The sequence below is a fragment of the Cyrtonyx montezumae genome, unplaced genomic scaffold, assembly GCF_038088225.1.
Source record: "Cyrtonyx montezumae isolate F1298 unplaced genomic scaffold, pur_monq_1.0 scaffold_0, whole genome shotgun sequence".
Classification (NCBI taxonomy): domain Eukaryota; kingdom Metazoa; phylum Chordata; class Aves; order Galliformes; family Odontophoridae; genus Cyrtonyx; species Cyrtonyx montezumae.
The window spans coordinates 2,971,788-2,996,539 of NW_027071824.1; the positions used below are offsets into that span (position 1 = coordinate 2,971,788).

Below are 24,752 nucleotides of genomic sequence, written 5' to 3' on the forward strand. Positions count from 1 at the left end.
TATTTCCACAGTACAACATCTCTGTAACAGTCTGTAACATGACACAGTACTCCATAATAAAGTACAACATTAGACAGTCCATAACATATTCATCTAGCAGTGGAGATTTGACAAATTTCTCGAGTAAATACAACTTGTTCTCTGATTCAGCTGTCTTAACACATCAGCATATGTACAGACAAAGGCATCCAAGACAGAAGTACAGAATGGATTTTCAAATCACAGGAAAAGTCTGGAGCTCACTTTTACACAGTTCCTTGACAAAAAGGCTAGTAAGATTAAGAAAGATATTAATTTAGTCTTACCTCCATTAGGACCTGGGTCAGGAGGATCCAAAAGGACACCTCCCCAACACTTTCCACTCCATCCTCCCTCTCTCTTCATTTTTATTTTTCTTTTCTTCTCCCACGTATCTCTCTGCTGAATAATTTCAGACTGAATTTTGTCTCGTTCTTCTTTGCTTCGTTGGGAAAGTGCCTGTACTCTCCCATTTTTTATAAGAGGAGCATTAAGTCCTGGCCAGAGGAAACCGGAGCGTCCTTGAAAAAAAGGAAAAAAGTTTTATGCCAAACTAGGACTGAAATTCTGGGCACTGAAAATGTGCAATAAAACAGAAAATTCTCACACATTTGAAGTGCTTCCTGTGACCTAATTTGTCAACTCTTTATTCATGAACCTACCTTCCCCGATCTCCTGGCCTCTATTGAGATTCTTTTTCAGCTTTTTCTTCCTTCTCTTCCCTCTTCCTTTCTTTACTCCCACACCAGTCTCTGCCAAAGCTCCTTTCCATAGTTCCTCAGCTGTCACTGAAATAAGAAAGAAAGCTTAAGTAAGTAATGTACAAGTACATCAGAGATTGGAAACTGAACCAAAAAACAGAGTTAACCCTATCTTGATTTTTCAATGAGATTTAAACCATAGGATTAGCGCCCTGCTAAGAAAGTAATTTCCTGCCACATGTGTATGTATCTCCTGCAGAGGTAGATGTGCCTCTACTACTGATGGCTGCAATCAGATATGCACACAGCTAGATATATAATTTTTAAATTTTGTCTGAAAATTCTTTTAAGGGCAGATATCCCCAACCAGTACCAGTAAGATATTAATTGTCATGACAATAAAAGAAAATTACTCATTAGGAGCTCCTATCAGCAAAACCTTTAAGTACTCAGCCAAGGACAAGCATTGATGAGAGTCAACAAACTTTTTCTAAAATAAAATAAAATACTTAAGTTAACATGCTCAAAAAAACCAACCAAACACAACACAAAATATAGATATCACCAACATAAATCTGCAGATATTTTTCTGTTCTAATTAAATACAGAGCCCTCTGTTATCACTTAAGGAAATGGCGGGTGAAGGAAGCACTGAAGAGCACTGAACAGCCTCCTCACAGAACTCTCTAGCTTCAGCTGGCCTCCTCACAAGGTGACCGTGCAGGACATCCACTGCCTGCAGATGTTTGGATCAGTTGACCACCAGAGTTAACTTTCACTCCACAATATTTCCACCCAACGTACAGAAGAGCATGGCTGAGGGGGGTACATATTTCATAGCAAACTTTACTCTGCTGGGGAGCCCTACTGTGTTGAGATCAAGGTGCATGTCAGGAACTAGACAGTATATCCAAAGCCATGGTTCAGTACTCAACTTTCTTTGCATTGGATAGGTTCAAATATGGGGTAAAGTGAGCTTTTTCGAAGGCACAATGCCGACCTTTTCAGCCAAAAGCCCTTAACCCAACTGGGGTGTTTGACTGTGATTCTTTTTTTGATAAGGACAATCCTGAATCACGTTGTTGATGCTCAGTACATTGGAGAGCAAGCGTACAGGAAGAGACAAAACACTACAAGTCCAAAAAGCTACTATATACTATGCTCTTAGGGTAGAAAAGAATAAAATCATCAAAAAGGTCATCACACGTCCCAATCATGTACTTTAGGAATAGCACAGCAGCTTAAAAAAAAACAATACAGATTGCATGGCAGGCTAGGAAAGAGAAAATGCCCACAGACAGCACATAACAGCAACGTGTATCATGCTTCCTATGTGCTGAGGCAAGAGTTATGTTTGCTCCTGGGTAGACTCCAGTCTCCATGAAAAAGACATTTCTCTCTGAAATTATATTCTCTTTTCTGGACTTTCAAGTGAAGCCCCCTGTCCATAGGTTCAAGGTATGAAAAAAAAAGTCTACATCATAACACTGCTTCTTGACAACAGAAGGAAAGCAGTAGAAGTCACAGAGCAAACACTGCATCACAGCAAAGGAGACAAGTCAATGCCAATAGACTCAGCAAGATGAAGTCAGAACAAACCTTGTTTTGGCCTATATCACAGCACAGAATCTGATAAGATTAGAACAGGGAAACACCAAAGTGTAGCTCATCTAATCAATCTCTAGTAGTATCATCACTTGTTTGGAAAGCAGCCATATTTAATGAAATATCAGAAGCCTGCGGGCTCTAGAGCTGAGAGCTCTTTCTAAGATGTCAGATATTGAAATGATTTTAAGACAGTGACAGGAGTAGAATACAGAGAGGATAGCTGGCAGTCAAGAAGATTACAATCGTGAGGACATAGCTTATGACAAACACAGCAACTAAGAAAATCAAATTCTGACCGTAGACAGGTCAATCTGACTTGTCAGCAAAGCACTAGCATGGCTGGAGAGCATATACACAGATACATATGGAAGAAAAATCTCTTGCAGTGGTAAAAGTAACCCCAGACGTAAATAAGAATCACTGTAGTACTTTTTCACACTGGAGAGTAGACTGAAATGAAGACAGCACAGTAGGCATGCAATCTCTTAATGATTTACAGTCGTAATCTTTCTTTCATGTCTGTGCCAGCTCAGTGAAATAGGAAGCTGCATGTGCTACTCTACTGTTAAAATAGCCCAAGTCGTGAAACCAAATCCACCACACAGATCTAGCCTGTGACTTAAAAGCACAAAGCTACTAGCAAGGGAAATATGTGATAGCTAAGATTCTATTTTATGGACAAGAAAAAGATCCACTACTACATTTTGCTGAAAGCTTGCATAGCTTGCTGATCACCAACAACTACCAACAGTTAAGGTGCTACTCTGTTTTACTTAATCTACACTGTAATATTTGATAAGGATTTGGTTTTGTACACTTCTATGCTATTCTCCCATTTCAGGAGCCAGACATCACAGCTCATGCTTCAGGGGAAGACATACTAGGTCACACCTCAGTAACTCGCAAGTATTATCAAAACAGCTTGGTATAAACAGCATTAAAGAACAGAATCAAGACCCTGATCGACTGAGATTAGAAGTAGATTTCCTTGCCTCAAGGAAGATGAGAGTTCCCAGCTTGCTCACTACAAAAGGATGAGAAATACAAATAGCAGTAAACTGTAAAATGGAAGGGAACAAAAAGAGAACAAAGGATTAACTTTGTGAAACAGCTAAACAGGCTCACTTTTTCCACGTAACAAGCAACTTTTGTCTCAGTTTTTTGATGAGCCTAGCAGCAGAACATCACAAATCCAAAGACATTAATATTAATGACATAAAAAAAGGAACATGTTATAGTAAACACAATTATTTTAGTGCATTGTTGCCTGTCAGTGCTGTTACATTTATCTTATCTTAAGGAATCTCATAAGGTTTTTCCAATCAGTAACATTCATTCTCAGGCTTCAGCTTGGATGAATACATAACTTCTCTTAGCAGACGAATTCTAAAATTGTATGATATTTCAACCATGTCCTTTTTCCAGTCAAAAAGAAAAACAGAATTTGGAAAAAAAATTCTCCAAATAAGAAATACAAAAAAAGCATCTTGAAAGGAAATGCCTACATGTTCTATTACAAATTACAAGACAAATTACAGGCTCAAATGCTTAATGAAAACAAGTAATTTTTCTCCTTCCTCAGAGGCAAGTTGAAGGCTTATCAGCTCCTCTAGGAACCTCACATCACAAGCCATGACGTATTCAAGTGCAGGGGACATTTCCTTGACCTTGCCTACTACAGTAAAGACAAGCTTCTCCATCTCCAGAAAAGACTTTTTTTGAAAGACATTTCTGAAACAACAGTATGGACCCCTGATTTCTAAGCCTCTGATCTTAAGAAGATACAAAGCCTAAAAGAATTCAAGACTGCGGTCAGTCTTTAGCATGTATTTGGTTTAGTTCACCTTTCACTTGTTTTCCTTTGATCTCATATAAATAAATACAGGTTCCTGATGCTTCAACATTACTTGTATCATTAGCCAAAAATGTTTTCTTTTATTGGAAGACAGTGGCATATTAGCAGCACTGAACATACAAGGCAAAGACAATGAAAAGAAGTGTCAATCTTTCAAAGACCATTTAATAACAAAAACCATAGCTCCCCAAAGCATTTAACGTAGAAGTGCTGGGCAAAAAACATACGTAGATAAGTTGTCACAAGAACAAAAGCTACATCTCGTTTAAGTGACTGAAGGCGAAGCAAACATGAGGCAAATGATTTAGATGTCACTTCCGATTGCACATGTTAACTTCTACTTCCAAGCACAATACTTAGCAAGGCTGGAGACAGCTTTACAATTGCTTTAGAACTAGGCACTGCATATAAAAAAAGCAAAGCCTCTAAAAGAACGGAGAAGTCTGATTTCATATCACTTGACAATCTTAGATTGAACTCAACCACCATTCAAAAGTGGTCAGCTCAGTGCACACCATCATTCACTCCAGACAAGCTAAGCTTGTAGCACATTTTCTTGTCGTAAAAGAAGTCTCATCAGCCTATTTAAAGACACCTGCATAAACAATTCACATTATTAAAGCAGTTGAACTCTCTCCTCCACAGTTGAAATTCTGTGTGGTAGATAATAGTTTTATTTATGAGAGGAAAAAAAAAAAGGCATAACCACATACTGATAGAGAAAAAAATAAAAAAGAACAACATGTATTTTGGAGATCTTGACATCCTCAGTGCGGAAACAAAAAATACTCTCCATGTGTTGCTCCTGCCAATGACAAGTGGTAACTGTCACTGTAGCTGTTTATCTGAGTGGTCATACTTGATTAAATAAAAAAAGTCATTTAAAAATTGAAAAATCTTTTTTTTTCCCCCTCTTTTATTGTCAAGTAGGCAAGGAAGAAAAATGAACTACTTAATCTAAAGACAACTCACACAGGACTGGGAAAATTTAATATCAAATTTAATTAATACACAGGCTTTCAGAAACTGATACTTCCAATAAAGAACACAAATGCAGAGATTTATACAGAGTATAATTGCTTGCAGTAAGGAGAATCTCCAGAGACAACGCATGTTACTCTGAGTATAATTTTACATTGTTGTGCTAAATATGATTCCATCTTCATTGCCACAATCTGTTCTATGAGCTCTGAAAGATGGTCTGTTCCCTACTCTGTATTCTAACATATAAAGAAACATCACCTAGCAACAGAGAAATTAAGTTTTATTCATTTGTTCCCAACAGTAACTAATGGAATTAACACTGACTGGGAAAGCATAATTTTGATACAACTGTGGGCCCAAATAAAAAATCTTTAGACTCATATATACTTGGATACACCACAGATGTGGGAGAAGTTCAGTTTGTTGGTATAACCAAAAGGTTTCGATGATGAGGGACAATTATTTTCAGTATTCATGACACATCTGTGTGCCACTGCTGCCTTCAGATATGACAGCTTATATATTTCAACTCAATTTTGTGGCGAAAAGATCTTTACACCTCACATTTTCCTCAGACAGATACATACTCCTCCCATGAAGCATACAGCACTTTTTAATCCACATTTCTCAACTACAAGCTCAAGCACCCACCCAGAAAGTCTGCACTTAAAGCCATCAAGTTGCACTGGGAGAGGTTTAGATGGGACGTTAGGAAGAACTTCTTCAAGGAGAAGGTGGCCAAACACTGGAACAAGCTGCTAAAGGAGGTAGGTGGTGGTGTTTCCATCCCTGGAGGGATTTAACAGATGTAAAGATATGGCACAAGAGGGTATGGTTCACTGATGGTTGGTCTTGGTGATCTTGAAGGCCATTCCCAACCCACACCATTCTATACATTCTTCAGTCTGCCTGCCTGCTTGTAAGAGCACGTAAATGTAATGAGAGGCAGGAAAACAATACTGCTCTATATTTTCACACAAAAGCTGGACAGAAACAGGCACAAGCAAGACTATCTGCTACATCAGGTTTGTTGAGGTCAGACTTTTCAGAAGAAGGCCCTGATTTTCCAATCATCATCTAAAAGAAAAATCAGGTCCTTCTGTCTTTAAGTGCATGAAATCATTAAATAAATACAAACATAACCACTTTCCATAGTAGGGAGGGTGGAAGGGGAAAAGGAGAGATGGACAGAATTTAAGCCTGGAATAACACGATCATTTTAAATTACTCCATCAGAAACCCACTGAAATACATCAATGGACAAAAACAAATCCCAGCATATGCCCCTTCCAGAGTGCAGCAGCCAGATATCTGGATAAGGATCACAGACTGCCTAGGAAAACTGCAAATCCTCCTATTTAAATGAATTAAACTACCTTTAAAGATCAAGTAGAAGGGTACAGGCGACCCTGCTAACAAGAGTGTGTTAATATTTTTCAGAGCATGATGGAAGAGAAGTGAGCCTTCACTAATGAGATACAAAAGTACTGTCACTTTCTCAGTCACGAAGAACTGTCGTGTGACATTTCATTTGAAATGTATGTTTCACATTAAAAATGCAAATACGACCATTTCACATTACCACAGTTCTGAAACAACTATATTACTAAAGGATGTGAGTGCCAAAACGTGATTTATACTATTAATATCATACCTCATTTGAATTTTGAAGATGTTAAACTACTCAACTCCAGCTGTTAATTAACATGGAGAAAAGAAAGTAGAAACAGCTCAACAAGTACTGCTCTGAAACCAAAAGCCTCCCACCAAAAACTAACAACCAAACAAATAAAAACCAAATAAACTCACAGACAAAAACAAAGCCAGGTACGAAAACAATAAACAACCTTCCTGGTTTAAAGCTAGAGAAGAATAATAGCTTCACAGAAGTAAAACTCAACACAGGAAGGCATGTTCCTAAAACCCTGATGGAACCCATAAAAAAAGGGACAGAGATGCAGTAGTTAGTGTGCAAGGAGACCTGAAGAGCATGAAAAAAAGCCAATGTTTCTTACAGACCCTATTGAAAGGAAGCATGTGACATCCACATATTGCCAATTCATGGCAGAGCAAATTCATGCATCCAGCTAGGGTGTAGGAAGAGCCACCAGAGTAGCTCTTCAATCAAATTACTCTGAACGTAACAAGGAAAAACTATTTTCCTTTTACCATCTCACCATTCACACCACAGTGGAACACAAAACCATGTTGAGGAGGATCTAGCAGCTAAGCTTGAACAGATCTTTGCTCCAGACTTTCAATAAACAAGGCCCACCGAGCCCCATTCTAGTTGGCTCCTCAGCTTCACTAAAGCTCCAGATCTTCCCACACCCCCACCCTCAGATTCGATTCAGTGCTTTGCAGCAACCCCATCTGGACTCCTAGGATGGCTGAGGTTGGAAGACACCTCTGGAGCTAACCTTGTCCCAGCTCAGGAACAACTGCCTAGATCCAGTTGTCCAAGCAGCTTCTGAAGATCTCCAAGGATAGAGACTCCAAAGCCTCCCTGGAAAACCCGCCCCAGTGCTCACTCCCCATCACAGCAGTGTCTCTTTATGTTCACACAAAACCTGAGTTTCCACTGTCTGTTGTTTCCCTCAGCACTTTTCTTCCAGATACTTACAAACTCTGTGCCAGACACAGCTGTGTCCTGACACCAATCCTTCTGGGATCACCCATTCCTGGAATCAAACAAGTTCCAGGAAATGGTGCACAAGATAAAACAGTTTGGTGACATACCCTAAGCCCAGTGTAGACAGAGCTGGAATGCAACAGGCCTTAACACTTACATCTATGTTCATAAATGGAACAAATGAATTACGCAGAAATTCACTGCTGTTTTAACTAAGTGGCTTATCTTTTCACTGCACGCATCTAAGTGGAAAAAGAACAGTGAAAATTTGAGAGTAATTGTAATTCCTAGATTAGCATTGTACACTCCATCTATCATTACCTTATTTGTACGGGAACTCAGCAGATTTGGCTCATGTTTGAAATCAATAGCATAACATTTTACATTTCCTAACAAATTGCATGATGAATTGTAGAAAGAAAAAGCAATTACTATATAGTCTAGGTTCCTATGGGATCAACTCATTTATCCTGCCTTCCTGATTGCTTTGAAAAACGCACAAAACTGCTCTTAAGCACCGAGTACTATTTTATTACATTCAACTCACTTTTGTAACCTTCCTTTCTAACAAAACAGCCTACTAGCAGCCTACAAAGTTAGGTAGCACATTACTTCCAAACAACAGCATAATGTAATTTTATCCAGAGTCTGGTTCTTGAAAACAAAGAACCCTACTTCTCTAATAGACTGACTTCTCTAATAGAAACTGTTCTTGTAACAACTGTACTTTGAAACTGAGAACCCTCAGTATTCCAGCTATTATCTCTGCTGAATACATATACGAGGCACACTATATTCTTCCAATTTCTTACACCTTATTAAAGTTCAGTTTTATGTAGCTTGCCTAAATATAACTTGCTTAAAATTTTATTAAGTCAAACAATAACAATGCCATTACAATGAATGCTTTTAATTAAGTCACCTAAAAGGCAGTTGGCAAAATTCCTCATAAAACAGCCCTCATCTAGACAGCATGATGATAAACATACATTAGGGCTACATCTACCCTACAAATAATGACAGGGAAATTACTTGTAGAGTTATATTTTAAATTTAAGAACTAGAGAACAATTTGCCTAGAGTGCTGCGGTGCCCCATCCCTGGAGGGGCTCAAGGCCAGGTTGGATGGGCAGCCCTGTCCACACCAGGGGTTGGGGCTGGGTGGGCTTTAAGGTCTCCTCCAACCCAAGCCATTCTATGACTACGAAAATAAAGAGAGCTTAGATTCTTACAGTTTCATCTTGTCAGCAGTGCCTTAGTTCTAAACAGTTGGCACTCTTAGAAAACCTTTCTCACAAGCTTCCACGCTGCAGCCCTTTGTAGGTTTTTTAAGCCCTTTATACTGTCACTTGTTTGACAAATCAGCCAATGGTCAAAATACACTGGATAAGAAGAACAGATAAACAGCATAACCACTTAAACCTCTTCTATATTTAAAATACAAAGAAAATACATATACAACTCTTCCATACATATGTCAAAAAGAATAGAAAAACATCATTGGTTCTGAAAGCATGATTTTGCCGAGTTCTTGTAGCTTATGGGTTATAAAAACATCAACATGATTCTGAAACTCCATCAATCTCATCAAGAGATTATGTTCTTACTATTCCTTCTTTTCCGCTGTGGGAAAATGACACAGACAAGGAACAAAAAGAAGTTCACAACCACCATTCCTCAGTTACATGAACCACACATTTAACTTCTTTCAGCGTTGGAGGATAACGTTGTAGCTGGGCTGACAATTAGCAAGACGTTATCATCAGTTTTTGTTTATCATGTTATTGTGTTTAAAACAATTTATTTTTGAGACAGAACATCTTAAATAGTACATCTTGTTTTTTGAGCCACAGGCATTCAGCAAATAAACACGTAGTTTATGCTGTCAGTAAAAGGATTAATAGAGGGTAAAGCGTTTTCTCCTCCCATACAATTATGTATTTGGATGGACTCATTGTGATGCAAATCAAATCCTTGCCTATTAAAATTAACTTTGTGCACCCGATTCCATCAAGAAATGTAGTTGCAACTATAATCTCATGAGCTATACGAACAGACAAAAAGTTACTAAAAAGTTTTTTGCCATCTTCCCAAAGCAAGCTTTTATGGTCTGTAGCAAACAGAATTTTAATCTAATTCAAAACTTACACTTGTTGAAGAAACTGCTTTGCCTGCATTGCTGTACCATCACATTCTGGGGGACAGAGATGGAACAGCGCACCTGGAGAGACCATGCCAAGCTAGAATAGGAACAGCAACTCCCTTTCAGTGGCACTGAAGCAAACCCTGGGGATAAAAACAAAAAAAAAAAAAAAGTGTTTAGATAAAGGGCATTTTAATTTGAAAACAGCATTTCCCTCAAAGTATACACGCCACACAAAAACAAACAAACCTGCAGTAACTTTTACTATGACTCAGTTTCTGAAAGGAATCAGATGTGAACCTCCGACTTCTATGCTGCAGATGAAGGTGGAGTGGGACCACTGTAACAGGAAGTGTCACAGAGAGAAGGAAACTAGAAAGTTTCTAACAAGATTGCTGATAAGAGTGACACTGCACCCTCAAGAGGTATAAATTTGGTCTCAGCAACAAAACTTGCAGTAATGTTCCAGAACATGTCATCAGCAAGACATGAATACAGCCTGTGAAGCACTGTAACTGCATCACCTGTATGCCTTGAGACCTACATGGCCAACAACACGGATGTTTGTGGAGCTCCACAGGTGATCTCCATTACAGAGGAGCTCCATTTCTCCTCTGTACCTTTCAGCTGATTACTTACCCAGAGCCAAACCACCTCTTGTATCCAGTACCTGGTGAACTTTTTAGAAGCCTGTGGGTACAGACTGCTAAAAAGCCAGTTGGAAATAATGCAGAGTGCATCAACTGAATCACCCTCATGACTCGCTCAGAAAACAGAACAAACAAATCCAAACTCTCAGAATTAGAGTATCCCAGGTTAGAAGGGACCAATAAGAATCATCAAGTCCAACTCCTGGCTCCACACAGCACTGCCCAAAAAATACAAACACGAAACGAGCCAAATTGTTCCATACTCTAAATACCACCTCTTCCTAAAATGTTGATGGCAACACAAGAAAATGTCAGAACAAAATAACAGAGAAGAATCACAAGGCAGTAAAATCACATCAACTGCCACAGAAATACCTTTCTAACAGAGCAGTTGGGGAACAGAAGAGAACAAGTCAAATGTCAAAAAGCAAAGCCAAATTAACACTAATGTTACAGAAAAGAGACCACATCACCAACTGATCTCAAGAAGTGTGATAATTCAAAGTAGTTTTACAGAAGTGCTACAACATCTGACAATTATAATTTGTAACACGAGCTCTTGAAATGCGGGGTGAGATCCTCATTTCTCTGAAACTCAAGAAAACATCTCCTAGTAACATTTTCTTTAAGGATTTAATCTTTTTTGAAATACCATATATTACAAACTGACACTCTGAGGACTAGAAGCAAGAAAATACCAGTTCTGAGCTGGAAATCAAGTTTCTATGTCTAACAAATCCTAAGAGCTGTCTTGGCATTTTTCTAGATGCTTGGACACGTAACTGGTTTGGTCTGAATCGCAATAGGACTAGAGAAGGAGGAAGATGCTGGGGAAAAAAGAATAATAAAACATACACACAAAAAACCACCATGATTCCCTGAGTGCTGGTATTTAAGGAAGCATAACCACATACCTCTGTGCACATGCTGCTACAAAGGGAATAAATGGCTTGAAAGCAGAGCAAAAAAGAAAATATATTTACGGATGGTGAACAGTTTAAAACATCACTAGATAACCTCAGTGGTCATTTCCAATGTTAATGACTCTATGATTCTATCTCAAACTGCACTGTGGTACCCACATGCATGTAGTTCACGCATCACATCCTCCATTTCCTACACATTCTTCAAACACCCACAATACCAGTAATTTAATGCACCTATTTCATTCCAACTTTGCTAACCTCCACTGAAGTAATGCACTGGTTACATCACCTTTCATACACTTACACGCAGGGTCCCTCTCCCCACGCTCAGTGCCCCAACCTGACACACAATGCATTTGATTTCTCCATCAGGCAGCAAGCAGCCTGAACATCCACGCACCTTCTTTACAAAGGCACTGCTCAGCAAACCCGAGTCTGTTTTTTTATTTTTCTTAAACAACAGGTAACTGCTTCTATAATTATTTTCTGTAGCAATTAAATACAGAGAACTGTTCTTAGTTCTGTACTCAAGAGAAACACTGCAAGAAGTTGGTTTCAGCATAATCAAGATGCTTACTGCTTGCTTCTAATTAGAATTTGGCAGAAACTCCCTGGGTACGGGTACAAGCATACACATGGGGACTCTAGACTGAAACAGTCACAATATCCTTTAATATTCTATGTACAGGAAAGGTGTGTACTAATGAAATCACAAATTTCAGTTTTGGTGATATCATGTGCTACCAACCTCTAACAGGCAGTGAACTTATTCTTGCCTGCTTTATATTCTCCTTCATATTTTGCTTACTACTTTTTATTCAAACAAAACTCTTATGCACAGGAATTACATATTCATACAAATAACTCCACTGGGAAGATATTTTGGTGTTGTTACTATTTTCTCATGTCATGTCATGAGAACTCAAGAAAGTCCCACGCAGTAATGGAATCTCTGCACAAAGTGTTTCTCAAAAAAGCCTCCACTTACCCTGGAAAATCTGGATGCAAGAAATGCTTTCAAACACCTTCGAATGCGCAAGGTTTAATTGCTGTTTGGCTAGAGAACAGACATCACTTCATTATATACTGCCCTGGAGGAGATCAGGAATTTAACAATGGCTAAACTGCTTTTTTGTTTGTTTGTTTTGAGACAGTGGAAAGGAAGGCAAGGAAGTTTCTAGAGGCTGAAAAAAAAATACTAGGGAACATCACTTTTGCTCTAAAGGCAGAAGAGAAAGAAGGGAGGTCTGACAAAAGTAAAAATTAATAATAATAATAATAAAAATCATCTAGCTTCCAAGTGTTCTAACACCAGACTTGAATGTACTTTTAGGAAATTACTCTGGTCTTTCTTCCCACCTCAGTCGCCAGCAATATATGTGATTCAGCAGCATTCCCTGTAGGACAATCTTGCCTAGGACTTCAGCAGATAAAGCTGCTTAAGTTGTATAAAAGGTTCTGACAGCAGTTTGTAAAGATTTATTAGCAGGATCTACAGCTGGTAGCATACATTGACTGTAACGACAGAAGTCCCTTTGGGAGAAAAGTGAAAACAGAAAGAGACAAGAAGACAGAAGGTGGGCGTCAAGGTAGTCTCCAGTGCAAGAGATTATTCCTCCCCCTATGTAAATAACCCACAGTATACACATACTTTACATTAGGACTCCTTTAAGACCTCCCACTGTGTGCAGGTATGGCGTTGGTTGCTAACTGTATGGACATAACATTATTGCTACCCCCTAAAGGATCCTAGCTTAGAAGGACATAAAGGGAAAAAGATGAGAAACTCCTGCTCTTGTCAGTTGCTACCCAGGAGAATCCACCAAGCAGTACTGGGATTCATTGCTGCTAAGCCTTAAACATAACAGTGTGAGAGGGAAAAATCGCCCCCGAGGCTCTGCAAGACAGGCCAGGGCAGCTTGAGCAAGGGGAGACAGAGGCGCTGAAGGGTACACAGCAGCGACAGAGACGAAGGGCCTTCACGTGACAAAAAGCACGAGTACCCCCAGCACTGCGCTATCACTGCACCCGCACTTCACGCTCGCACCCCAAAACCCCAGCAGCGCTCACATCAACGTTAACATCTGACGACGGGCACGTCCCCTGCACACCGAAACGGAGCACAGAACCTACAGCAGAACGACACAGCTGCAAAGCGCCGGTTCACACAGCGAGCTCTACGGGCTGTAGCGCTCTCTCTAGAGAACAATCCTCGTGACAACAACCAGAGCCGCACCATCCCCGTGCCCGTTCCTCAACCTCCCACAGCCACAGGCAACAACGTTAACCCCCTGGCTCAGGACGGACAGACCCAACCAGCCCCCGCACCTCGCCAGGCCGCTCGCACGACACCATAGCTGCACGCCCTTCCGGCGGCCGCCGCTACGACCGCCGCCGCCATGTTGGCTTCCCGCCCCCGCTGCCGGCCACCGTACTTAGCTGTGCCACGCTCTGCCTGCTGGGGAAGCGAGGGCGGTGAGAGAGCTGCTGACGGTGGGAAGCAGCAGCCGATTTGTAGGTTGAAGACACGCTGAAATGCTCCTCCCCGCCCTGCCCGCGAGCTGCGACACGGCCAGCCGCCCGACAGGCATATCCTGGACAGCCCCAAGCTAGGAGCTCGCCGCAGGACCCCACCGAATGCCCGACCTCGCTGTGGGGCGAAGTCACGTGACAAGGCTTCGCGCCGCCATGCTGTGCTCCAGTTTGCTTAGTGCCCCAGCCTTGTGGCAGGGCTGCCTCGTGGCAAAGAAGATCGGGTTGTGTGCACTGAATGCACGGCGTGGGCTGCAGGAGATGGAAGAAGAGTTAATGCTCAGTCGCCGTTCCTGGGTTGCTCGTGCACATTCCATTCCCAGACTCAAAGGGCTGGGCTTCCCTCCCCCAAAAGTGTTGTTGTAATCTCTTGCTTCCCCCTGCCTCAAAAACCGGACCTGCATTTTAAGAACAGGCTTTCCAAAACGATATCACCTTGGAGCAAAGCCTTCTTTATCCGAATGAAATAATAAAATACAAAGAAATTGTGAACTGGCTCAGTATGGTTTTAGGGTACTTTGCGTCACTCTGACCCTCGTTAAAAGTGTTCCCATCGGCCTTCATTCATTATTTTCTCATGTTGAGCAGGAAGGAGTGATTGGCTGAAAACAGCCAATTGTTTTCCCTGTGGGGAGGGGCAGAGGAGGGAGGAGCCCCATTCCCAGGTGTCTGCCAGCTTGGAGCTTTGCACATCCTGCTGTGCCCACCTGGAACAAGTCCCTGCCCTGTCCTACACCGCAGTGCTTCGAGCTATGTGCTGTTACCAGCTATTTCTTCGCTGTCTCAGAGTAGGGAAAAATCCTGTCAACCCAGAACTGAGAGTGAGTAAGTCAATTATTTGGGCATGCTGTCATTTATGACTTTATTTGGCCCGTTTTTTTTCATGAGTGTCAAGTGAATGCCTTGGCAGTAGAACAGATTTAAACCAGTAACAGTCATTGATGTGTGAACAGTACTGCCACTGGGAGGAACAGCGACGCAGGCTGATAATGGACCGTTCGAGGGTAGGCTGCCTGCTCCAGTGGAGGATAAGCAGCACGATCTAATATGAGCAGACATAAAATTCAGATATGTGATTTCAATTAGGGTTTTCCTATCTTTGAATAATAGCAACGTCCCAATCTAGCTTATTTGTTCCAGCAAGACTGATAATTTCTAACAACTAGCAACTCAGACACTATTTTTTTGCCTGGCTTGTTGCCTGTGAATCTCTGTTATTTAAAGTTATTCCTCAGTGTATACTTTCCTATCATAGCATCGATGCCAAATAAACACATTTCACTGCTTTGGTTACTCCTGGATAGGAACTTCAGATGTGCAAAAATAAACATCTCTAAAGCTGGTGGAGAGTGGAGACCTGGTACAATCAGAATGATGAGTCAGCATCAGTAGGAGGGAGGCTAGTGCCTTGAACAGCTTTTGATTAAAACATGTATATATATATATATATTCCAAAACATCAGACACTGCAGAAACAAAGCTGGATGTTTTCAGCAGGCACTCCCCAGGGCTACTGGGACTGAAGGTGAGGTGAGACAGGGCCACTGTACAGTAAGGGACCAATCAGCTGTCATCCCAGAGGCCCTTCTCTACTCCAGGCTGTGGGTGCATGTGCATGGGGCCCCATTCCCAGCTTCATTTCTAATGGGCCACATCCAGCCCCATTCTGCACACACAGTCACTGGCTCCCTTTGTTGCCTAGTGAAGAGTTGCCAGGAGAAAGCATAATGCATTCTCCATGGAAACCTGCACTTCCACAGTTTGCTTTGGTGCATTCTGGGGGCTGAAGGGCACCACTGAGGAAGAGGTTGTTAAAGAGGCTGGATTGAGGCCATCCGCAGAACCCATGAGGGCATACCTGCCAGATTGCTGCTGCCTTTTAGTACAAGAGTGTTTTTGGGGTTTCTGCCAAAATTTCATGTTTCTCTTCAGCCAAGCACGAGTGACTGTAGTATACCATCTCCCCAGTCACTCTTTAGCTCTCTGCTAAGGAAATCAGCTATTCCCTTCACAAATGCTGCTCCTGCCTGCAGCTTGTGTGGTGTTTCATTTCCTCCTCTGCTATGCATGAAGACTGGGGAAAAAAAAAGAAAAAAAAAAAAGAATCACAGAACAACCTATGTAGGAAAAGACCTGAAAGATCACCAAGTCCAGCCATCATCCTGGACCAAACCATGTCATGAAGTCCCACACATCTGTTAAATACCTCCATAGGAATGAGGACTCTACTACTGCCTTGGGCAGCTGTTCCAATGCTTGATATCACTGTATCTCTGCAACCAAAGACAAAATATGAAATTACATTGACATACTCATCTAGAGCAATTGCTGCTTGCTCTGCTTGGATACTCTTACATCAGTAATCTGCCAAAGTGAAAGCTGGAAATAGATTGAAGCTTTCATCTGGACAGCTCCATTAAGATACTCTGAATGGCAAGCAGGACAGAACATAGTTTGCATGCCTCTTGAAATAGGTGGTTACTGCCAGGCACCTAGTTTGAAGGCTGTACAATCAGAAAAGAAGACTATCAATAAACATATATGTAAAACAGGGTCTGGCAGGCCCAGATGGCTGCTCAAATATACCTATCAGCCAGGTTAGCATTCATCTGACAGCAGTTTTCCATCTTTGAAAGAGAAATGCATTTCTACTGAGATCTAAGTATTGTTGCCACCCAACATCAGATGCATCATGGTTGATTTCTGCTTGGCAGTAGCCAGAGATTCTGGAGCAGTAAACAAAGCAACTGTTCAACACTTTGCGTTATTCATGTGTTCTCCTTCCCACTGCTGGCAGTAACAAACCGTGCTCCACCTGTCTGACATGGATCATTTGCTAGCCAGCAAGCTGCTATCTCTAAAACCCACCTGCTAACACTCAGGCTCCAAGAAGCTGCTGCTGTGCTCCTTCCAGCAGCGTGGCTGGGGGAGATGGATACCTGTCCTGGTAGCACTAGCTGCAGTGACAGCACGTGCAGCCTGTCCCAGCTCTTGGCACAAATCCATTCCTAGTGTTGTGCCTGCATGAGTAGATGCCAACAGCAGGAAATCACAGGGGATCTTTGGACCAGACTCCTCTGCTGGCACTGAGCTGCTCACTCTGCCCAGAGCTGATGGCCAAGGGAAGGCACAATGAGAAATCCTGTAGGAATGTAAGCTGGGGTTAAGCAGGAGGCTCACATCTACAGGTCTCCTCTTGCAAAGACTGTGTTGTTAGGGCCACTGTCACCTGAGAGTAGGAAATGAAATGAAGCCACAAGCTCTTGTTCACATGCTCAGGTCCCAGCCTTGGCCCTGCACATAAGTGTAAGCAGCAAAGAACAGAACAGACAGCTTGGATACTGATCATGCTGAGAGATATCTACCACTTCAGAGTGGAGCAGAAATTCTGTGCTGGACAAATGCATTCACTGCCAGCACTGTATCTACCGGGGCTAAGTTGGAACTGCTCCTTTGACTGTTTGGGGCCTTTGTTTTCTTTCTTTAGATATACTGTTTGGCGAGTAGGTTCTTGCTAAGTCACCCTTATGTCTATGATTTATTAATATGGTTTAATTATGCACACCAGAGCAACAGATTATGTATTTACCTGCAGCACCTCAACTTTTGCAATAACTTCAGGACAGCTTGCTGTTGCATATACTCAGACAATTGAACAAGTTCCAGCTGTCAGTGCTGTGAGTGCATGTACATACAGCTCAAAGAGTTCTTCCCCAACTTGTGCTTAGTTGCTTGGTTTTGCCTTTTCCCTGTGCAAGTGGGAAGGATGCATCAGGATCTGGGGAGCTTAGTGACTCAGAGGGCATTGTCTTTTGGGCTGCTGTCTAGTGCTGTCCTGCCATCTGGCAACCAAGCATTGTATGTTCCTTGCTCTCCACATGACGCGTCTGAGCAACACCCAGCTCATTTTATGGTCATGGATATTTCATGAGATAAGCATAGTGAACAATCAAGCAAAAAGTCATCTCTTGTGTCTGCTGCTCCATTTGTCCCACGCAATGAAAAGAGGCAGTAGCACTAAGGGCTGGTGGTGCTGGGAGACTGCTTCCTCTGCAGCAGCAGTTGGAACCAGGCTCCCTTGTCATCCTGGGGACTGCCCCAAGTGCCCTCTCAGGAGCACCTCAAGGTCTGTGGAAGCCAGTCCTTTTAAGTGACATGTTGCCACGGAGTAGGATATCCCTAAAGAATGTCTAGAAACTGAAGGAGAACTTGTAACAGAGCCTAGAAGTTATGACACAGAAAATGGATGCTTTCAGGCACAAAGCAAATATTCATTTTGCTTGAGAGAGCTTTAAAAAATTAAAACATTCTGTCATCTCCTCTTTAATCTACATTTCTAGAGAAAAGGGTTGATGAGATTTTCTTCCTTTTCTCCCTGACATTATGAGGAAATTTAAAATTAAGGCAACACTTGGCAATTCATGAAAACTTGGTCTGCAGGTCCTGTGAGCTGGTGGAGGTTATCAGGGCCAGCTGAGCTGCTTCTTGCCAGGTCTGAAATACAGAGCTAATATGGACAGAATACATTTGAGACTGGTCTGTGCTCTCTGCCTCAGATATCCCAGCATCTGGAGGGGAATTTCAAGCCTTTCTCCCCTGGGCACAGTAAGCAAGCTGTAGAAAAGGTTGTGGAGAGAGGACAGTGCCCACTGCAGCACCCCCAGCTCCATGCAGAGCAGTCAAAGACCACTTCTGTCTCCTGTTCATGCGAGCATCAAGGGAAAGCACTGATGCCAGCAGCAGCTTTGAATTTTTAGGTGCCTCTGGGATTCAGCCACCCCTGTCATTTTAAGAAACATAGTGGATGTAGCCTGGATGGGACCTGTGGCTAAGAAATACTTTAAAAAAATTCCATCACATTCTGCTTATATGTTCCTCCACTGCTGTGCACTCATCTATGTTTTCTGTTTTTTGTCTCCAGTGCGGGTTTACCCAAAAGACAAGGGAGCACTCCTGAGGGTACCCTGGCTGGGACCTCAACAAATGTAATGGTTGAATAGAAATCAAATGGAACAACTTCATAGCCACATCCTGTCAAGGTTTCTTCTGAGTAGTTTTTAAAAATTGAAAACTAGTATAGCCAAAGATGTAATTTGTAGTTTGCTCCGAAAGTAATGCCTCCTATTTAATTCCATGGAAATGACAACCTAAACAAAGAGCACAGTAACACTGTTTGGTAAAGCAAATTCTCCAGTACTAAACACTGTTTTTCAACATAGTCCCCACCAGTAGCTGACTTGTGTGGATTAGCTGATTGAGGCACTCTTCCTTTTGTGGTGTGACACTCCTGTGTGGCCATCCAGAGCATGGCTTGTTTTTCATGTTGCTGTCACCACTGCTCAAATGCACCATTTTTTCTGCATGGAGGAATTCAGTTCCACACCTTTGCTCCAGAGACGTCAGATGCCATATTGTCAGGCTGCCCCTCTGCTGCCATTTGTCACATGTCATCAATGTAATGAGACATTGGTGGGAAGGTTCAGCCTCTACTGCCATACCAACAACATCTGCTTTTGACGTTCCAGGCCAACATAATAAAATAGGAGGCATTACTTTCAGAGCAGCCCGTGTATTTTTGTTTTCTGCTTGCTTAGCATCTTTCATAAGAAGCAGTTGAAATATTCTGTCTAGAGATGCAGATTGCAGCAGAAACCTGTGGAAGCATACTTAAGGAGAAGAAAGCAAAATATTTCATGTGGCAGACCCTTACCTATGACCCTGCTGCGTTCACCTCACACCAAGTCCTCACCTGCTGCAGGTGCCAAAGATTGAAAGCATCCAAAGGTTTTGGAGTCTGCAGCAATGCTTCATGTCAACAAGCACTGACTGAAATTCAGCACACTTCTCTGTTAGTGTTAATAAGAGAGTTTGCTCTGAAGCTCTCACATGTGTGGTTTTCAGGTGCCGCAACAATGGTGGCTGTAGTATCTGCTCATGTTCACATTGCACAGTTCTCTCTGGAACCTTAACATGAATAAAAATACAATCAGTGGTGTCCCTATGGGAAACCTTACTTTACCAGCTCTGTTACAAAGTGCCATGTTCCATGTTCACTGGACACAAAACATGCTTCCAAAATCTCCTGGAGAATGACAAATAGCAAAAAAATATTGTTTATGCAGCAGCCGCAAACACACGTTGCTGAGCCTGGGTGATGGCAGGTGAAATCAGCAGTATCAGAGCTGTACCTGAGAGCAGGAGGCACAACACACATGAATTAATACTTCCTTCCAGGCTACTTGCCCTCAAATTGGCTACAAATGCTGACAAAAATCTGACCAAGAGCTGAGTGGCAATGAGAGCTACCCTCAGAAATCTCCTGGAACTGATTGTTGAATGTTCAGGACTCACCAACCCCAGGAACTGGGTGGAATCTAAGAACATCGACCAAGGTACCATTCCCAGGGTTTGGAGTGACAGTGTGAAATCTATTTCTGATGTCATTTGTCTGCCTTTGGAAATGATGCTGTGAAGCTTGACTGGAACTCCAATCAAGTAAAATAATATTTTGTTGTTGTTGTTGTTGCAGTGCGTCTAGAATTAGTAATAAAATCACTACTTCCTTCAGTTTTTCCTTCCCTCTTCGCACCACCTCAAGTAAAGCAGTGCAATTTTAGTAAGGTACTGTGAGTCACTTAAATAACATTGCATAGGAAGTTGCTTGAGTCATTGCATATCATTGACAGGGATTGGTTTTCAGTAGCACTTTCTGGTTGCCCCACTCCAGAACTCGATCCATGCACAATGAATTGCTATTAGTGCAAAGGACCACACCTTTCACTGGTGGGAAAGGGAATAGCCCTACTGACTTCAAAGATTATTTTGACAACACTGCTTCATTTCTCCTCTCCTCTCTCCTCCTGGTCAGACCCAGCCTGGTTGGCCCAACAAAGAACACCTCAGCCTGAGAGGGGAAAACTCAAAGTTACTGACAACCAAATCAAGGACAATATGTAACCGGTCTTCAGTCAATGCTGGGCTCTGCAGCCAGTCAGGGTGCATAAACACTTCTGTTTTGCCAGGGCGGAATCATGGAAGAGGGTTTAATTGCCCATGGAGTCCCAAGGCAAGAAACAGCTCAAGGCCATTGACTGGAGGCTGACATCTGGGGAGTTTGGGGCTTGAAGTGAAGTATAAAACTTGAGAAGAAGCTGTGGTCTTTAAACCAGATTGTCTGTAGTCACCAAGCAGAGAACAAAGGTCGTGCTTTCCTAAGGCATATCATGTCCTCAAGCATCTCATTTCCAAACAACAGCAGCTCTGTACCAGAGACCTCTGTTCATCCTCCGTTTCTAATGCATTTGAAAGGATTCACGGGGGAAACAAGCACCATGGTAGAAAGCCCTACTCACTGCGTGGTCAGGCTCCAGAACCTACTGCAGAGTCATTCCCATTTCCAGAAATAACTCAGCTAAGCCACTCAGCTCAAGGTAGTTCTGTTCTTTTGTTTTGAAAGGCCATTGAGAGGATGCTAATATCATATATACCCTTGCAAGTGTCTGACTCCTTGCTTCATTTTTAATTTTTATTTGTGAATGAAAGGCCCATGGAAAAATATCTGTTCCCTACTAGGGGAGGAAAGGATGAACCCTTAGACCAAGTCATTCCCAGACAAACGTTGTCAGGAAATGGCGATCGGGATTGATTATGGAGATCTCAAATGCCTTACAAGAAACCAGATACGCCATTCCTATTGACCATCTGTGAAAACTGTGTATCAGAAATGGTTTTGAGACCGCTCTTCTGCCTCTCGTGAATAAGAAATCCACTGTAGTACAATCACAAATGCAATTATAGGATAATGCTGGAGACTTAAAACCTGAAAGACTTGAAGGGTTACCTGAATACATCATGAACTTCAAACCCAATTAACAACCAGTGTGCCATCTGCTCTATCATCGGCAGTTAATAACATCAAATACCAATAAGAAGGAAATACTGCTGAGAAGTTAAACTGTTTCTCTGTTTAAATTTATCTGGAAGAGAATGCATTTTTAAGAAAGGTTTAATCGTTAGGCCAGCCAGGAGAAACTGAGTACAAAAATGGGTTATCCAAGCTGCTAGTAAAAACCTGCTGCAGACACGGTGAGAATGGCAGGTGCTGATCTATAGCAGGCACACAAGGAGCTTTTAATGTATAGGCCTCCCACACAGAGCTGCCTGAGTGTTTTTAATGCTGGTGAAACACCAGAAAAACGTGGGGAAAAACCATGACCTGTCAGGAATGAACAGTGCAAACATGGTAAGGAAATAAGATTGGTTACAAAGCAACACATGCTCAATCCTGTCCTGAGATGCGCTGAGGTCCATTTAAAACTGAGGGAATATCCCAAATATCCATAGGAATTGTGTCTGCTGTGTTTGTCCCTCTCCACAAGGCAGGGAATCCTCCCCGGTGCCACCCATAAAACAAGATGAATGGAAGCCACTTGCACAAGAAAAGGAATATTAGTTGAAAAGTCTTATCATGTATTTAGTTAATTACTAAGTGAATTGCTTTAATGCTATACAAAATATGCAGCTGTGTTTAATGAGCTGCTAAAGCGTTCGCTGGGCAAACTTTAATAGTATCGCAGCTCTCACAGAGGAAAACTGCCGCAGGGGAAAATGTATCTGTTCACACCTAAAATGTTGTGAGTGACAGCTCGATGGCTATTATCTTTAGGGCACACAGTCATCATTTTCATTAGCACAAAACGCTAAAATATTTATGCTTATCACTAGCGTGCAGCCTTCAGGGCAGACTGCGAGCCCAGCTGCACTGGTGACAGGGAAGGCAATTCCAGACTAGGTTAAATAGAACAGGAGAGCAGTCGACCTCTGCTTCTTTCGGCTTTCTGTCACAGTGTACATTTCTTGGGTCTCAGCCCTGGAAACCGCCTCACACTTCTGCACTGGCCGAGTAGACCTAGGAGATCTGCTTTGCAGTGTAGAAGGCCGTACCACCATCAGAGTTCGTACAGACCAGCACACGTGCTGATTAGCTCACCTTAACCACCATGTCACTTCCTAAGCACGCCGTGAGTAAGCGGTCACAGGAAATGGGAAATGAGCAGTGGGAGGCAGGCTGTTAGTCTGAGTGCCCAAGGGAGAGATTATTGGAGCTTCCTTCAAAGCAGAGCTGCTGGCTGCAGGCAGCCCCGTGCCCCGGTGCCTTTGGGATGTGCTCCTCCGGTTTTGGCATGCTCCCAGTGTTTCTCCTCCATTCCTTGGCTTCCCAGGCTGCGGTGCACATTCCACATTCAGGCGCATGAGATGGACCCGAGGGCTGCTTTTCCTCATCACGCTGCCTGCCAGCACCTCGCCTCATGTCAGGCTTGGAGTGCTCCCAGCCCTGCACACCTCCGCTGTACCTCCGCAGGTGGTCAGACAGCCCTGCACAGCCACCAGGGATGGGTTGGGTGGTTAAAGCTTTGAAGAGACAGCCTCCAGTCACAGTTCTGTACCTCACTGCAGGTGGAAAATTCTCAATTTAAGGGTCCAGCCGCCTGGCAGAGAGGGGCAATTCACTGACAGTGTTTTTCTGAAAACCTGCCCCAGGAGTCTGCTGCTGCCACAAAGTGACTTTCTGTATCCTGATGGATTGAGACAACCTGAATTACTCAGAGATCCAAGAACACCTTGAGAAGCATTTGTTTACCTTTTCTGAGAAGAAACCCAGTCACTTGGGAAGCTGAGTTTCAGAGATGTTTTAAACATCTGTAAACAAAGCCAAATATTTTGACTGTGGAGATGTAGAGACTGCCTCGCATTACAAATACCAGCAGAAGCACATTCTGTGTGATTAGGCTGATGGATACTCTGCCTTCCCGCTATTTGCTGCCTCATTCAGAATAAAGTACCAGTGCTCTGAATATAAACTGTGAATACATTATTATATTCCCTGCACAGGAAATGTTTTAGTCTTTTCTGATTTTCAGAATACTTGAGAAGGGCCGAGTGCAAACGTTTTGCCTATATAATTTCTTGAGGACAGAAACCATTAGCTGCAGCAGGAGCTACATCTTAACTATGCAATTACACTTACGTCCTGTCATCAGCCATTAATGCCTAGGGGAGAGAGCGTTTACTGTGGAATTATGCTGAAAAAGAAATAAAGCACCTGTGTGCCAGGAAAATCCTGACTTGGCTTGCTCAGCAGTAGTGGCCAGGCCTGTTAGCTCTGTCTCCTGATGAATGTTCTCGTAATGAGCTGGTTCAGGTTTATGGCTCTCTGCTCACGTTTCTATCACTCACCTGTAAGAAGGGGCTTTGAATGTCAGTGCTTACAGCCTCATGCATTGCTTCAGTGGATATCCAGAACTGCAACCTCTGTCACCTGGGAAGCAGAGCATAGCGTGAGTTCGGCAGCTTCCACCCAAGCCAGAAGCTTCCCCACCTTGAATTTTATATCATCTACTAGGTGCATTAAAATTTCATGCTGAGCCTCCAGAAGGAGCATAAGCATATTTTGGAAATATACGTAGGGCCATAAAATCCCACTTCGTACTCTGTTCTTCTCGATTCATGACTTTAAAGGAGGCTCACAACATATTTTACTGGCTCAGTTACTGGATGGGAAACGACTCGTGGATGGAGCTGAGAGCTTTCTTGAGATTTTTTCCAAAGCAGGCAAGTCTCCTCTGAGCCTCTTTGATCTTCAGTAACAAGACCTCCCAAGAGACTTACAGCTCTTCCTGGCTACTGCCAGGCTAAAGAGAACA

At 42.5% G+C, this 24,752-nt stretch overlaps 1 protein-coding gene across 1 annotated transcript in view; it reads right to left on the bottom strand.

Annotated features, from left to right (window-relative positions):
• MRPS5 (mitochondrial ribosomal protein S5) overlaps positions 1 to 13,931 on the bottom strand; it is a 38,246-nt gene extending 24,315 nt beyond the window's left edge. Inside the window, exons 1-4 of the mRNA XM_065732164.1 lie at positions 13,846 to 13,931; positions 9,947 to 10,084; positions 681 to 806; positions 306 to 539 (exon numbers count right to left, since the gene is read on the bottom strand). Coding sequence (XP_065588236.1) covers positions 306 to 539; positions 681 to 806; positions 9,947 to 10,084; positions 13,846 to 13,918 — 571 coding nt within the window. The 5' untranslated portion in view covers positions 13,919 to 13,931. The remainder of the gene's footprint in view (positions 1 to 305; positions 540 to 680; positions 807 to 9,946; positions 10,085 to 13,845) is intronic.
• Between the last annotated feature and the right edge of the window lie 10,821 nt (positions 13,932 to 24,752).